The sequence below is a fragment of the Lactuca serriola genome, chromosome 3 (assembly GCF_051521515.1).
Source record: "Lactuca serriola cultivar US96UC23 chromosome 3, Lser_US96UC23_V15, whole genome shotgun sequence".
NCBI lineage: Eukaryota > Viridiplantae > Streptophyta > Magnoliopsida > Asterales > Asteraceae > Lactuca > Lactuca serriola.
Window position 1 is genome coordinate 71034442 of NC_136410.1, and position 14183 is coordinate 71048624.

The window sequence follows — 14183 nt, forward strand, 5'->3', positions numbered from 1 at the left end:
GGAATGTGTCTTGCCAAGTCTAAGTATTTTGGATTTGATTGTGGAGTAAAAAAATGATCTATAGATTAAGGCAATGTATTACATGTAGGTAGTGAGGTTATGGTAGAGAGTTAAACATGATCCAAAGAGTTGAGGAAGACGAATTTGAAAATGTAGACTCAAAAGTGTGGTGCTCGGGATGATAGCAGTCCAGTGGTACAATAGATATCATCAATTTTAAACGGAAGATGGGGATTGTATTAGGAGGTTTGAAAGAGATAAGAACGTTATGTCCATAAAAAAGTGACTTAGCGAGAGATTCGTATAAGTGTTTGATAGTTTTTCTAAGAAAATTAAACCATCATGATGTGAGTTTAAATATCAACACACGATAACAAAAAGCATTTCATAGGAAGTTAAAAACATTTATAATAACATCATAACATTCGACTCAATAAGAAAGCTCAATTTAAGAAGACATCTAAGCTTTTGCGACATATATTTCGCAATTGAGTTTTTTTTACTAGATTGAAAACACAAGATAAAACTCAATACCCATAATTATCATCAACAATAGTATAACCTCCCCTCCGTGATCTTGCTTCTCTATCAGCCTACAAATTAAAACCAAAAAGTTGTTACACTTCATGCATAATTAAGGACATGCATGTTGGAATAATCCATGACTTTTTAGAGCGAAATATATTTGTTTTTTCTTTAATTTTGGGTATGACCAAATAAATGTCACGTGGGGTCATGATTTTCATGTATTTTCGATGAGATTAGTGGTTAGTTGTTTAAATGCGTCCTTTCCATTTGAAGAACAATTGAGTAGTAAATTTGCCCCAATCGTTTCTCCCGTTCTCTTTTTACTCCGTTTCAAAGTCGTGAGAAGAAATAATTGGCCTTATAAAATGTATCATGTATGTTAAGGCAAGACAAGTGAATAATATAGATGTAAACTCACCCTACTTATAATCCTTTCGAACTCTTCGGGTCCATTTTCTGCTATATATTTCTCTGCAGCGGTTAAAATATCATCCCGTTTACTGAAAATGCCTTTCTTTTGTGGTAAATACCATATTTTAACTTGTGGATTTCTGTAAAATGGTCTGATGAAATGCTTATAGACATAAGCAGCTCCATTAAAATAAGGCAGTACTAACCAACATGTGGCAAATAGCCTAGCATATGGCCATATTGGGAACCTGAATCATGAACAATCTTGTTAATTTAGTGTAAATTTTTATCATTTATTGGACAATATATACCAAGTGTAAGATTCAACTATGGGAAACATTTTAGTGAAAATAAAGTTTAATAATTACCATTCAAGAGGCTTTGAGAATGTGAGTTCAAAGAGTGTGATTAATGAGTAAAGAACCCAATAAGTTAGCCATTGTTGGTCATCTGATTGAGACTTTGTCTCTATAGCTTTGATTGAAGCATATCTGGTAATGAATAAAACACAAACCTTCAAAATCTAAATACAAACAAAAAAAAAGACATGATTTTTTGACAGTATGAAAAGAAGAAAAGAAAAGAAATAGCCGGATCAAGCTTTACATTTAATGATTATAGAATGGATGACCTTTACATTTATTCATACAAAATCTGTTACTAAAATCGTTTATGCTTAAAATCTAGAAGTTTTGGTATTTTTGCAATAATCGTTTAGTGAATAATTTAACTCTGTCAAGAAAAATGTTGCTAAAACAACGTTTTTCTTGATCAATATAATAAAAAAAAATGCACTTAAACTATATAATTATTGAATCAACTACAAATCATGCAAATGGATTTTAAAGCAAAAAGTTCCGCTTACAAAGGATAGACAAGAGCAATCACAGGCCTGCAACACAAAAAATAAACGAAGTAAAAAGATCAGTAAAACTATAAAATGTAAAATGTAAATGAGCTAATATTTGAGTATATAAACAAGTCATGATCAACGTTTCTAGAATTCTAGGATATTAACTAAGTTACCTCATATTCGTGAAATAACTTAAAAGAACTCATTTATCTCATTTGTTGTTTTTAAACATTAAAAATGCATGAAATTAAAATAAATACAACTAAATCTAGAGTTTGTATTTGGTGCTTTCATCTCGTTGCACAACATACCTATATATTTATAGGAATATTTTTTTTCATATGGCTATTACATGTTTAAAGTTTAATATTTAATATTGGAGATTAAAACAAAAATACAATTAAGCAAAAAAATAACAAAAGTTAAAAGTTAAATATAATAAACGAGTAAAAAATAAAAAATAAAAGAATTACTAATACAAACATAAAACTCAAGAAAAACAGATTAAAAATGGCTTTTAGTATTGATTAAAAAAGAACTTACTCTAATTACAAAAAAACATTGTAGTTGATTCTCAATATTTGACCTATCAGTCTATCACATACCCCTATTAAAAATATTAAATCTTTAGTTTCAACATGATATGATATGTTTGAGATTTGATATAAAATTTTCAAGAACCGTTGTAATTTACTTAAATGAAGTTGTTTGGATTTTCAATTATAACATTTTTTTGAAGATGAATATAACAAATTTTTTCATCACTATTATACGTAATATAAATATAAAAAATAAATATAAAAACACAAAGAAATTACCCAATAAGGACATCAATATTCTTGGCCACCACAGAGAGAAAATTTTGAGAACCCATATGCAATTTGTTTCAAGAAATCACTAACATGTGGTTTTTATATTGTGAATTAAAGGAGCGTGAGGGTAAATGGCTACCATGTTATTCAAAAGTGATAACTCTATATATAATACTTTTTAGAGCATGATTGTAAACAAAACATCATCATTTCAAAATTAGATTTTTAAAATTTCTAGTACTTTTCATGTTAGCAATTAAAATAAATAAAAAAATATCAATATTTTCCTTGTCACTCGGGCATGAATTAAAAGACTATTAGGTAGGGTGAGCATCAGTTATCCGTTTTTGAAACTGGAAACGGCAACTTCAGAACTGAAACCGATATAATCGGTTAATATTTTGGTTCCTAAACTTTAAAACCGATCAAGACTGGATCCAATTCTTGACATTTTGGAACCACTATGTACTATATATCCATCTTATATATATCAACTCCATAATCTATGTTAAAAGTATTTATAAAATTAAATTTTAAATATTCAAATGTTAACTATATGTATATTTTTAAATTTTAAACAGAGTATACAACCATACATTATGTTTCACATACATTTTATATGTCTATACAATATGAAACTTAAAAACATTTGTTGCAATATAAAACCTAAAAACATTTGTTTTGAGCTAGTGACTTACTTCGATGGCCACAGTTTAAAAGGAAAAGAACTTCTATTTTTAAAATTAATTACATTTAGATCATGTCATCTCTATTATAAAAGAGGTATTGAGAGATTCAAATTTTCATTTTTCAGTTCATTTGTCTTTTACAAAATATATACAATCCTTTAATGTTCCTATATCTTATGACAATATCACAATATCATTAAAAATATCTTAGAATCTAGGTATCTGGAATCGAAACTAGTTTCAAGATCTTAAGAACCGATGTAATCGGTTCCGGTTCTGATTCCAACATTCCAAACCGTTGGTTTTGAGATTTCAGTTTCAGACAATTTAACCGAACATCTATCTGAGCTCAACCTTACTTTTAGGTAACCAAGTCTTTGCATACAAAATAGGCAACCAGGTCTTCACATACAATTTGACATTTCGATCTTTAAAATGAATATAGCATTATTATTATTATTATTATTATTATTATTATTATTTTGTGATTTACCCTTCAAAATCAAATGTTAAAGAGTGCTCAGAGGAAATGTCAAAAGGTAACTGAAAAAGCCGAAAGTTTGCAAGTAAAAGTGCATTTTAGTTGGAAATATGGAAGCAAATTTGATATAAAAGAATCCTATGAGTCGCTAAAAAAGAGGCACCGAAAGAATTTAAGAGAAATTGAATCGTACAAAAGATGTAATATATTTATAACAGATTACAATGTGTTTATAATATTATTTTACTAGGTATAGGTATAAGAACCGTATATTATACGAGTTGATTTAAAAAATAAATAAATATTAAAGTGTAAAAAGAAAATATTTTTTAATGTATAACTTTCAAATAAGAAAAGAATAAATGTATTTATTGCAATTTAATATTATATATATATATATATATATATATATATATATATATATATATATATATATATATGACATTTAATACTTTACATATATAAATATATGACTTTAATTTTAAAATTGAAACAAACCAAAAATTAACAAATGGATAATATTTATTTCAAAAATACCAATGACAAGTGTCAAAATTCATGAGAGATTGACATGTGACAAAAAAACTTTCATTTACTAAGAAGTATATATTTCAATATTCCGAGAAATAACCGATTAAGAAAGTTGTTTCAGATTGCGGTAACTTGTTATAACAAGTTTATATATTATTATTTTTTTTTTCATTTTTTCCTACAATTTTTGATTAAAAATTTTGTTTTTTAATTTTTCATAAAATTGTTATTAATTTTATTTCTTTTATAATAGACCAGATTCCGTTTACCACTCATTTTTACATATCTTTATACACATTTGTTACTATGTTTGTTTTTAAGATTTGTTTTATAACTTCAGATGTTTATGTTTCTTTTATTAAACGTCTCAAATAGATTTATAATAGACAAAACTTCAAAAATGGTCTCTATGGTTTTCGAAAATCTGAAATATAGTCCCTAATCTTTAAAAACCTCACAAATGGTCCTTGTGGTTTCAAAACTTTTAACAAATGGCCTTTTTCGTTAACTCCGTTAGCTTTTGGCAGTTAAGTGAAGGTATTTCTGTCATTTCACTGCCATAGGGACCATTTATGAAGATTTGTCTTATTTAAAAAATATATATATATTTAATATTAAAGGGTCCCACCTCTCCCTCTCTCTCCCTCTCTCTCTCTCTCTCTCCAAAAAAAGAAGCTACAACAATGGAAGCTGCAACAATCATGTTACCAAATCTCAATCATTCAAATCCACGAAATCCCTCGAATCAAATCCCCGAAATCCCTCGAATCAATTCATAGATCTCACACCCAACTCTACCATCAATGATTCTTAATGAAATTTCCAATTCACAACATCTGGGCTCAACTTTTTCTACTCATCGTCTTCCCCATACACACCCACAAATAAGAAAAACCCAAAATCGAAAACTCCATATTTGTCCACCGAATCACATTCTAAGAAACTAGTCTCGACCCACGAAGAAGCACTACTAGGGACGATCCAGAATTGCAAAATCAGAATCCCACAAGGTAAGCATCGAAACCCAGAAAAAATTGAAGATATAATTTGGTAAATAGGGCATGAAGCCACCTGTGAGAAGCATGAAGATGGTGGCTAAGAGAACCAAGAAGGTGACCGACGTTGGGAATAAAGTGACAAAAGAGGGGTTTGTACATCAACAAGAAACAAATATGTTTACTCATTCTCCTGGAATCAATTCAAAGTACATGGATCGGGTTAGGCTAAGTTCACAGAGCTTACCAAGAGTGGGGGAGAGGGGGAACTCGGTGACGTGCGACAGGGGGCTGCTCTGACGGCCTTCTACAACTTCTCTTCTGTTTTAATTGGACGGAGACACGAGTGGGTGGGGGTGGGGGAGGGGGAACTCGGTGGTGGTCAGAATCAGCATTGGCGGTGGTTGTGGGTGGTTTTCTCTCTGGTGAAGGTGGTGGATGGCAGTTTCCGGCCTTTCTTGCAACATAAATGGTGGTGGTGGTTGATTATCTGATCAGGAGAGGGACGGAGGGGGTTACCGGTCAATAATAGTGGCATATGGTGGTGATTCACGGTAGTTAAATCCACCAATGTTGGTTCTTTAATGGAGGCAACGATGTATTTTGACCACCCTTCACGGTGGTGTCATTTCTTGATAGTAGGTTAATGAGAAGGAGAGAAAAAGGAGGTGAGGTGGTGATGTTTGATCGAATCAATGGTGGGGAGGTGGTATTTCATAGTTGGTCCTGGGTTTAGTTTAAGAGCAACCAAACAAATGCTCTAATTAATTATGTAAGATTTCATTTGATCAGGAAGAAAAAAGAGTTATCACTTTTCTACATCTTGGGTGTTGACGTTCAAGGAGAGAGAGAGAGAGGAGGGACCCATTAATATTAAATAATTAGTTTTTTTTAAATAAGACAAATATTCATAAATAGTCCCTGTGGCAGTGAAATGACAGAAATACCCTTCACTTAACGGCCAAAAACTAACGGAGTTAACGAAAAGGACCATTTGTTAAAAGTTTTGAAACCACATGGACCATCTATGAGGTTTTTAAAGATTAGGGACTAAACTTCAGATTTTCAGAAACCACAGGGACCATTTTTGAAGTTTTGTCTAATGTGGAACATATTCAAATGCTTATGAGGGTCTTCATTCTCTAATCCATGAAAAGTTGGAAGGTGATGGACTAAACTTGACTTCAATTTCAAACCTCCTTCCAAAACCAAATAATTGATACCGGTTGGATTTTGTGTAACATCGGTTTCCATCATTTGCCTCAAAGTTCTTTCAGGAGATTCTCCTTGGCCCGCCATTGCAATTGGTTCAATAATGGGTGGATTTTGTTGTAGGGGTGGTGTTTTGGGAAATTCTTGGCAATGGTCGGGACTAGAATCGGGTTCCGTGTCACTTGATGAAGCGGGTTCAACCTCCGGATCCCCATGAGGATTAGAAGTTTGACCACGTTTTATCCTCTTTTCCTTCGCCAAACGCCTTGCTTCTTTTTCAATTTTCAGATTATAAATCAAAGCACCTGTACGTTGAGATCTGGGCATAGAGAAACAAATTGATTAAAAATAAACCAATCCCCAACAACTGCGCCAAAATTTGGTGGTTGTCGAGGCCAACTACTTGTTCAAGGGATCGTATCCATGAAGATTGGTTCAATTTAAATCTCTATGTAAACCACTTGTTCAAGTACTTGTAAAACGAAAGTAAAAGTAAAAAAAAAAGGGGGGGGGGTTAATTTTGTTTGATTGTTTGACAAAATTAAAACTAATCTATAATATAAGTTTGACAAGTAAACAAGTAAAAGATTTGATTAAATTCAATGAAGTGAAATTGGTTGATTTTGGGTACACCACATGGATGACATGGTTGACTTATCATTCTACTAAATGGAACAACACTTGTGAATTAATTTAACTTGGCTATAGCAATCTGTAAGCACAAATTACCCCAACTCTTCATTGTTATTAAAATGGCTAGAGGAGCTCTTAACACATTTCCTTAATTAAAGTCACAAAATCAATGAAGCATATAATCTTGTGAAAATCAATTACCTTTAAGTTCTAAGAGTTACCAAGTCCAAAAGATAATCAAATGCTTACATTATCTTTATGGAGGAAATATTTCCATGGCCTAAATGAAATGAAAACAAACATATAAACCTTTTGTTGCTTACTAATTTGAGGGTCCATTACTTAACCAAGAAATTAGTCAACAAAAATAAGCATTCATTCATCAAAGCTCATGATCAAAGATAAATAAACAGAACAAGATGTTTAACTAGAAAACATTTCTATAAACTTTAAGCACAAGATAACATTTAGTCTTCAAATCAACCAATCATCCATGGGATTTAACCCTAATAAACCAAATGAGAATCTAGCCAAGCATGCCCAAAATAAAAGAAATACAAGATAGTTTAGAGATACCAAACATGATTCAAAGTGCAAGATGAAATGAAATTACACCAATCTTCAAAATCTTCAAACTCTTCCCAAGCCTTCTTGAGATAAAAACAAGTGATTCTTCCAAGTGTTGATAATGAAAATCTCCCCAAATCTTCAGTAAAAAGTGTTTATTTGCGGATTCAAAAGCTCCCCAAAATCCATCCACCAACCTTCCCAAAATAGAGTCAAAAAGTCAAAACTCGGATTCACCACAGCACAATCCACGCTGACCGTTTGTAGATCCACGCAGACCGCGTAGGACTCGCTGATTGCATGCCTTGGGCCATTTAAAATACAATCCAACCTAATTTTCTCATTCATCCTTCAGCCCACATGCACAACTCTTGGGAGCCCAATTATGTTATTCCAAAGCCTCCTATGATGGTCTAATGCCTCCTTAGTCTTCCTTAACTCGGATCCTCTTCCAAAGATTAAGTCCAATGCGCTTCTCACTTATACTGACACCAAGCCCAATTGCACCACTTCAAGTCCATGAACAAATTGCAAGCCTCCAGAGTCCCGCACTCCTTCTATACCTCCAATAACAAATAGTCTTCGATAAATCCTGCAAATAAGCTTAAAAGACTGGAAAGCACCTGGTAAAGGAGAAAAACAACAAAAAGAGAAAATATGCATGAAGATTAACTAAAATGGGATGATTTTAACTAAAAATAAACTATGAAAAGAAGTAATAAAAACGAAACTATCAAAGATTCAGTGAAAGTTCTAAATCATGTTATGAATTTTTATTATTCTTCGTACAAGTTGAGTTGAGTAAAATTTTATAGAAGTATTTCATTAAAACATTTAATTTTTGTTATTTTTAACAAAAAATGTTTTGAGTAAAATTCTTTAGTGAAGTTGTGATAATTTAACATTAGGTTATATCATAAGGTATGGAAAATTATAAGAGTTTTATCAATAGCTTTAAATTATGAACTTATTGAAATATTACTTGAAAATTTTATTATTCGTTGAGTCTTAAACCCATGTAACTCATGACACTTTGTCTTACGTTGTGTTTATTTTAAATGCCATGTGTCTCACAATTTGGAAGTAGGGAATTAAAAGTGAAAATTTTCTACAAGATAACTTTTCGAAGTCATAGAAGTGGGACATATCATTTGGTAACTTATACTATGTCTGTTTGATATGTAGCTTGTCACCCTAAATTTGTGTAATCATTTTATAAGGCTTTTTGTTAAACCTTATTTTTCTGAACCCGTGACTATATGTTATGAACTTTGAACAACAATATTTGTTTAACCTTTAGATTTTCGTTGTCACAATTTGTAACATCCCGGAATATCCAGAGTAAAGTTGAAGGGATAAAAGAGTAAATTGGGAAGGGGAACTCGGCGAGTCCATGGGTGGACTCGGCGAGTAGGGTCGCGACTTTGGTCGCATGTTAAGTGGCCGACTCGGCGAGTCGGCGGATGGACTCGGCGAGTAGGCGCTGAGTGGAGAAAACCCTAAATCCGGAGGATGAGCCCTATATAAAGAACATAACATCCTTTCCCCCAGCCTCTCTACTCTCTCTTAAGTCCAGAAACCCTAGTTGTCATGTGTGAGAGGATCAAAGTGCATTTGGAGGCTTGAAGAAGTGATTGTTGAGGAAATCTTGAAGGTTAGGAGGCTTGGAGCAAGGGGCTTTGCTTAGATTCGGGTTTCATTGCTGTTGGGGCTTCCTTTTGAGGTATTATCTCGTTCTTGGGCTGTTATTCATATAGATGCATCATTTTGGGGTTTATGGGGAAACATATCTTGTGATGTATTGGAGTGTAGAGGTTAGATCTGAGGTTTCTACCTCAGATCTGGAATGGAAAAGGGTTAGAGATTGAGTTGCAGTTGCGTGAGCTGAGGCAGGCTCCGGTGCAGTCACAGACGGTGCCAAAATGGTCCAAGACTGTTGATTCTAGAGTGGGAGACATGAGTAGCCACACTTTTGGGAAGTGTGGGAGGAGCCACACCGGAGTTTGTAGGTCCGGTGGTGCATGCCGCAAGTGCGGAAAGGAGTGGCACTATACGAGGGATTGTCGGCAGTCAGCGCTGGTTCAGGATTTGAGGATTTGTTATCATTGTCATCAGGTTGGACATTTGAGGGTCAACTGTCCACAGCTCGCTACAGGATCGGTGCAGGCTCCAGCACCGGCCACTTTGAGGATCACGGGTGGAGGTCAGGGTGGAGCGGAGCCCCCAAGGGCTCAGGGTCGTGCTTTTCAGCTTACAGTAGAGGAGGTCAGAGCAGTGCCGGAGGCAGTCGCGGGTATGTTTCTTTCTTGATGTCTTGATTATCTTGTGGTTATTGTGGAATATTGTTTATTTGCTAGTCTTATTGTGTGGTTTTCGGTGTGGTATTTGTTGTTCTTTGAGGGTTATGGTTTGGTTATGGATCAGTGTTGGGAATTTCGTTGGTTATCATTCATGAGGGTTATTAGTGGAAATCTGGCGTTGGTCAGAATGCCTGGTAGCATCTGCTTTCTGAGGAGTGGTTCGCTGCAGATTGAGTTTCTTTCGAGCGGGATGATCGGTGTGGAAATGTGATTTTTGTGAAGGTTGCTAGTGCTATTGGGAATTAGTCTGCGTGTAAGTGTTGGTTTTGTGCAGGGTTGTTTTGGGAGGTCGGTGATAGCGACCGGTGGTTGATAGTCAGTGCCCTAAGTGGGGGAGAATTGGAAAATTCTCCGGAAGATCGATGAGTATGTGAGATTGTTGAGCTGTTTGGGATTCAGCAGTGTTCTGTCAGCCAAGAGCGTAGGCTGGTATGAGTAAGTTTCGGGCATGCGGGGCGGGATTCAGACCAAGGGTACTTAATTGCGGAGGGCCTGGGATCAGGCCGAGATTGAGTTGTATGATGGAGATAGAGTTCAGAACCCCTAGAGGGCTAGAACAGTATGCATGGGAGGATTTCTCGGAGAGATAGCTCGGAATGATGAGCGTTAGTTGAGCGGTCCGGATAGACTGAAGGCTGGTAGGCGTACCAGTCAGGCCGAAGGCTCGGAGAACGGTCAAGCCAGACTGAAGGCACTGGAGGGCGGTTCAGATTAGATGAAGGTTCTGAGAGTGGTCTAGATTGGCTGAAGGCCTGTTAAGGCGGTCCAGTCATGCTGAAGACATTGCAGGTATTGTTGGATCGGTTCAAGGAAATGGATTGAGTATGTTGTGATGTGTTAGCATTAGAAGGTCTGGCCCCGGGTATTGATCTTGATTAGTGGAGATGATACATGGACTCGAGACTCCTTGCGAGTAGAGTCATAGCATGTGTGTTGGATGGATAGCGGTTACGCTATGAAGGAGTGGTGTAGCATTGGGCGAGCACTGTGGCACTTGTCGTAGTGACAAGGCGGCCAAGTGGATTTCCCTGGTAAAGGAAAGAGAAAGGAGTGTAACTCCGAGAGGGAGTGCAAATTCACGGAAGTGAAAGCAGCAGCGCAGAGTTATGTTTGGAGTAATCCAAGTATGGTCATTGAGCAGCGTGTTTGCGACAGTGGAATGGAATCACATCCGGTTTGGGATATCTGTTGAGGTCGCGGAAGGAATTCCACGGGTGTAGAGCCAAGAGGGCTCGGAAGGGATGCAGGGAGGGAGTCTTGGGCTCTTAGTGTGATTCTGATTAGGGAATTGTGTATGTAGTAGTGGTTCATCCTGGGGGATGTTTGGATATGTCGTCAGTGTAACGGGTTTTCCCAACCTGAGGGTGCTAGAGCTAGTTCAGCATGTGTATGTGATTTCAAGAGGAGAACTCATGGAAGTTGCTATGAAGAATGTGTCTTTCTATCAGTGGAATGGATAGAGTTGGACTCGGATCGGGAATCCGGTGGTGCATGGTTATTTCTAGCTCACAAGGGTCGCGTGATGGTTGCGATTTGGAGCAGTGTTGCATCATGAGTAGTACTCCGTTGTTAAGTGGGGTTATCAGAGGGTGAAGCCGGTGGCCGGCTTGAGACGGTGGTCAGGACACTGTAAGAAAGGAGAAAATGAGTTCGAGTTTCGATGGTTGTGCCTTGAGGAACCTGGTCTGGTTAATGCCAGGTGGCGCGTTGCGGGAGTATTTCTAGAGTTGAGTTGCCGCAGGCTTTGAGGGCGAAGCCTAATTTAAGTGGGGGAGAATTGTAACATCCCGGAATATCCAGAGTAAAGTTGAAGGGCTAAAAGAGTAAATTGGGAAGGGGAACTCGGCGAGTCCATGGGTGGACTCGGCGAGTAGGGTCGCGACTTTGGTCGCGTGTTAACTGGCCAACTCGGCGAGTCGGCCGATGGACTCAGCGAGTAGGCGCTGAGTGGAGAAAACCCTAAATCCGGAGGATGAGCCCTATATAAAGAACATAACATCCTTTCCCCCAGCCTCTCTACTCTCTCTTAAGTCCAGAAACCCTAGTTGTCATGTGTGAGAGGATCAAAGTGCATTTGGAGGCTTGAAGAAGTGATTGTTGAGGAAATCTTGAAGGTTAGGAGGCTTGGAGCAAGGGGCCTTGCTTAGATTCGGGTTTCATTGCTGTTGGGGCTTCCTTTTGAGGTATTATCTCGTTCTTGGGCTGTTATTCATATAGATGCATCATTTTGGGGTTTATGGGGAAACATATCTTGTGATGTATTGGAGTGTAGAGGTTAGATCTGAGGTTTCTACCTCAGATCTGGAATGGAAAAGGGTTAGAATGCATAAAAGCCCATGTTTATGAGTGATTGAAGGAGCTATCTTGTCCTAAACCCAAACCCTAGAGTGTAAATGTCTAGATCTCCTTGGATTCACGTAAAGTTTGCCACTTTACGTGATTGATGGCCTTAGGAAGGGTAGATCTATGGTTTGGATCATCTGCATGGCTTGGAAAGCCTCGGTATGGATTCAGACCCGGTGGTACTCGGCGAGTCACATGGGTGGACTCGGCGAGTTGCTTGAAGATAGGCTGGAACTCGGCGAGTTGGAAGAACAACTCGGCGAGTAAGTTGAAGATAGCCTTAGACTCGACGAGTCTGTTCTTGGACTCGGCGAGTCTTGTCGAAGAGTCCCAATCTTTTCTGGTTGAGCCGAGAATCGGTGAGTCAAGGGATGACTCGGTGAGTTGTGTGTGAGTGGACTCAGAGTTGTTGGACTCGTTGAGTCTCGGGGTGACTCGGCGGGTTGAGTCGCGGATTGGGGAATTTCTGAGCATGGGGATTCGGCGAGTCATCGGGTTGACTCGGCGAGTATAGTCAGTCAGGGGTTGACTTTGACTTTGACCAAGGGTTGACCAGTGATTTCCAGGGGCATTTTGGTAATTGTTGGATATTGTTTTGGGTTCAGTACCTTGGTGGTTGTCCAGTGGTGGAGATCGTATCAGTGATCGGAGCAGCTTGGGTTATCTGTTCAGTCGGCAGTTTCGAGGTGAGTTATCCTTACTATATCAACAGGGTCTAAGGCACCAAGGCCGGCCCTTTATCGGATTGAGATCCGGGTATTTGTTTTTATGTTATTGCTTTGATATGTTTGCATCCTGGTAGCTAGGATGGTATATGTTAGAGACCTGGTTAAGGTCGGTTCCCTGATATGTAGGGTGATGCTATGCTAGTGACCGGTTAGGTCGATATCCTGGTTAGAATGATGGTATGTTATGTGATCTGTTTGATCGGCTTGTTGACTGTGAATTGTTATATGATTGTATCTTTATGTGCACATGGTTGTTTGGACTGGGGTTGGGTTGATGCGGGTCCTGCTTTGTGCTGTAGGCCAAGATACCCAGGGCGGACCGGTTGTCCCGAAGGCCCAGCGAGCGGTCCGGATAGGCTGTAGGCCCCAAGAGGGCGGACCAGATGTGCCGAGGCTCGGAGAGTGGACCAGGTCGACTGAAGGCCCGGTGCGGGCGGACCAGTCATACTGTAGACTCAGAGAGTGGACCAGGCCGACTGAAGGCCCGGTACGGGTGGACCAGTCATACTGTAGACTCAGAGAGTGAACCAGGTGGATTGAAGGCCCGGTGCGAGTGAACCAATCACACTGCAGACTCGAGGCATATGGCTAGACTCGGAGGGTGGACCAGGTGGACTGTTGGCCGGTGCGGCGGACCAGTCACATAGTAGACTCGAAGTGCATGGCTGTTCTGTGATCAGATATGTTATGCGTGTATGGTATATGTGGTTGGTATCTTGGGGATATCTCACTAAGCTTTCGGGCTTACAGTTGTGGTTTTATGTTTTTCAGGTTCTTCAGGAGACCGTGGCAAGGCAAAGACATGATCGTACCGCTCCTCATGTTTATGTTGTGATGAGATTCTGGGAATACTTTAATTTAACTATAATGAAAACCTTTTTGTAATAAGTTAATGAAATCGGGGTGTTTTTGAAAAGTTTAAATTGGTTGGAACTTTTCGGTCGTTACACAATTTGTTCAAGATGGATCACGAAAGAACATGAAATGATATGTAGATTGTCACCCTAAATTTGTGTAATCATTTTATAAAGCTTTTTGTT

At 37.7% G+C, this 14183-nt stretch overlaps 1 protein-coding gene across 1 annotated transcript; it reads right to left on the bottom strand.

Moving 5' to 3' along the window:
• Positions 1-371: 371 nt before the first annotated feature.
• Positions 372-2734, bottom strand: LOC145094505 (HVA22-like protein a). Its single transcript, XM_079032671.1, has 5 exons — positions 2611-2734; positions 1805-1831; positions 1308-1430; positions 947-1187; positions 372-593 (listed from the first exon to the last, which is right to left on the bottom strand). Exons 1-5 carry the CDS (start codon positions 2664-2666, stop codon positions 528-530), a joined length of 513 nt encoding a protein of 170 aa, XP_078888797.1. The 5' UTR covers positions 2667-2734; the 3' UTR covers positions 372-527.
• Between the last annotated feature and the right edge of the window lie 11449 nt (positions 2735-14183).

Bases quoted from the DNA above. Each gene is read 5' to 3' on its own strand.
- LOC145094505 (XM_079032671.1), bottom strand. From the start codon at position 2,666: ATGGGTTCTCAAAATTTTCTCTCTGTGGTGGCCAAGAATATTGATGTC. The intron at 1,431-1,804 runs GTAAGCGGAACT...ATTCATTACCAG, and splicing joins ATTGCTCTTGTCTATCCTTT to ATATGCTTCAATCAAAGCTA. The intron at 1,188-1,307 runs GTAATTATTAAA...TTCATGATTCAG, and splicing joins TTCTCAAAGCCTCTTGAATG to GTTCCCAATATGGCCATATG.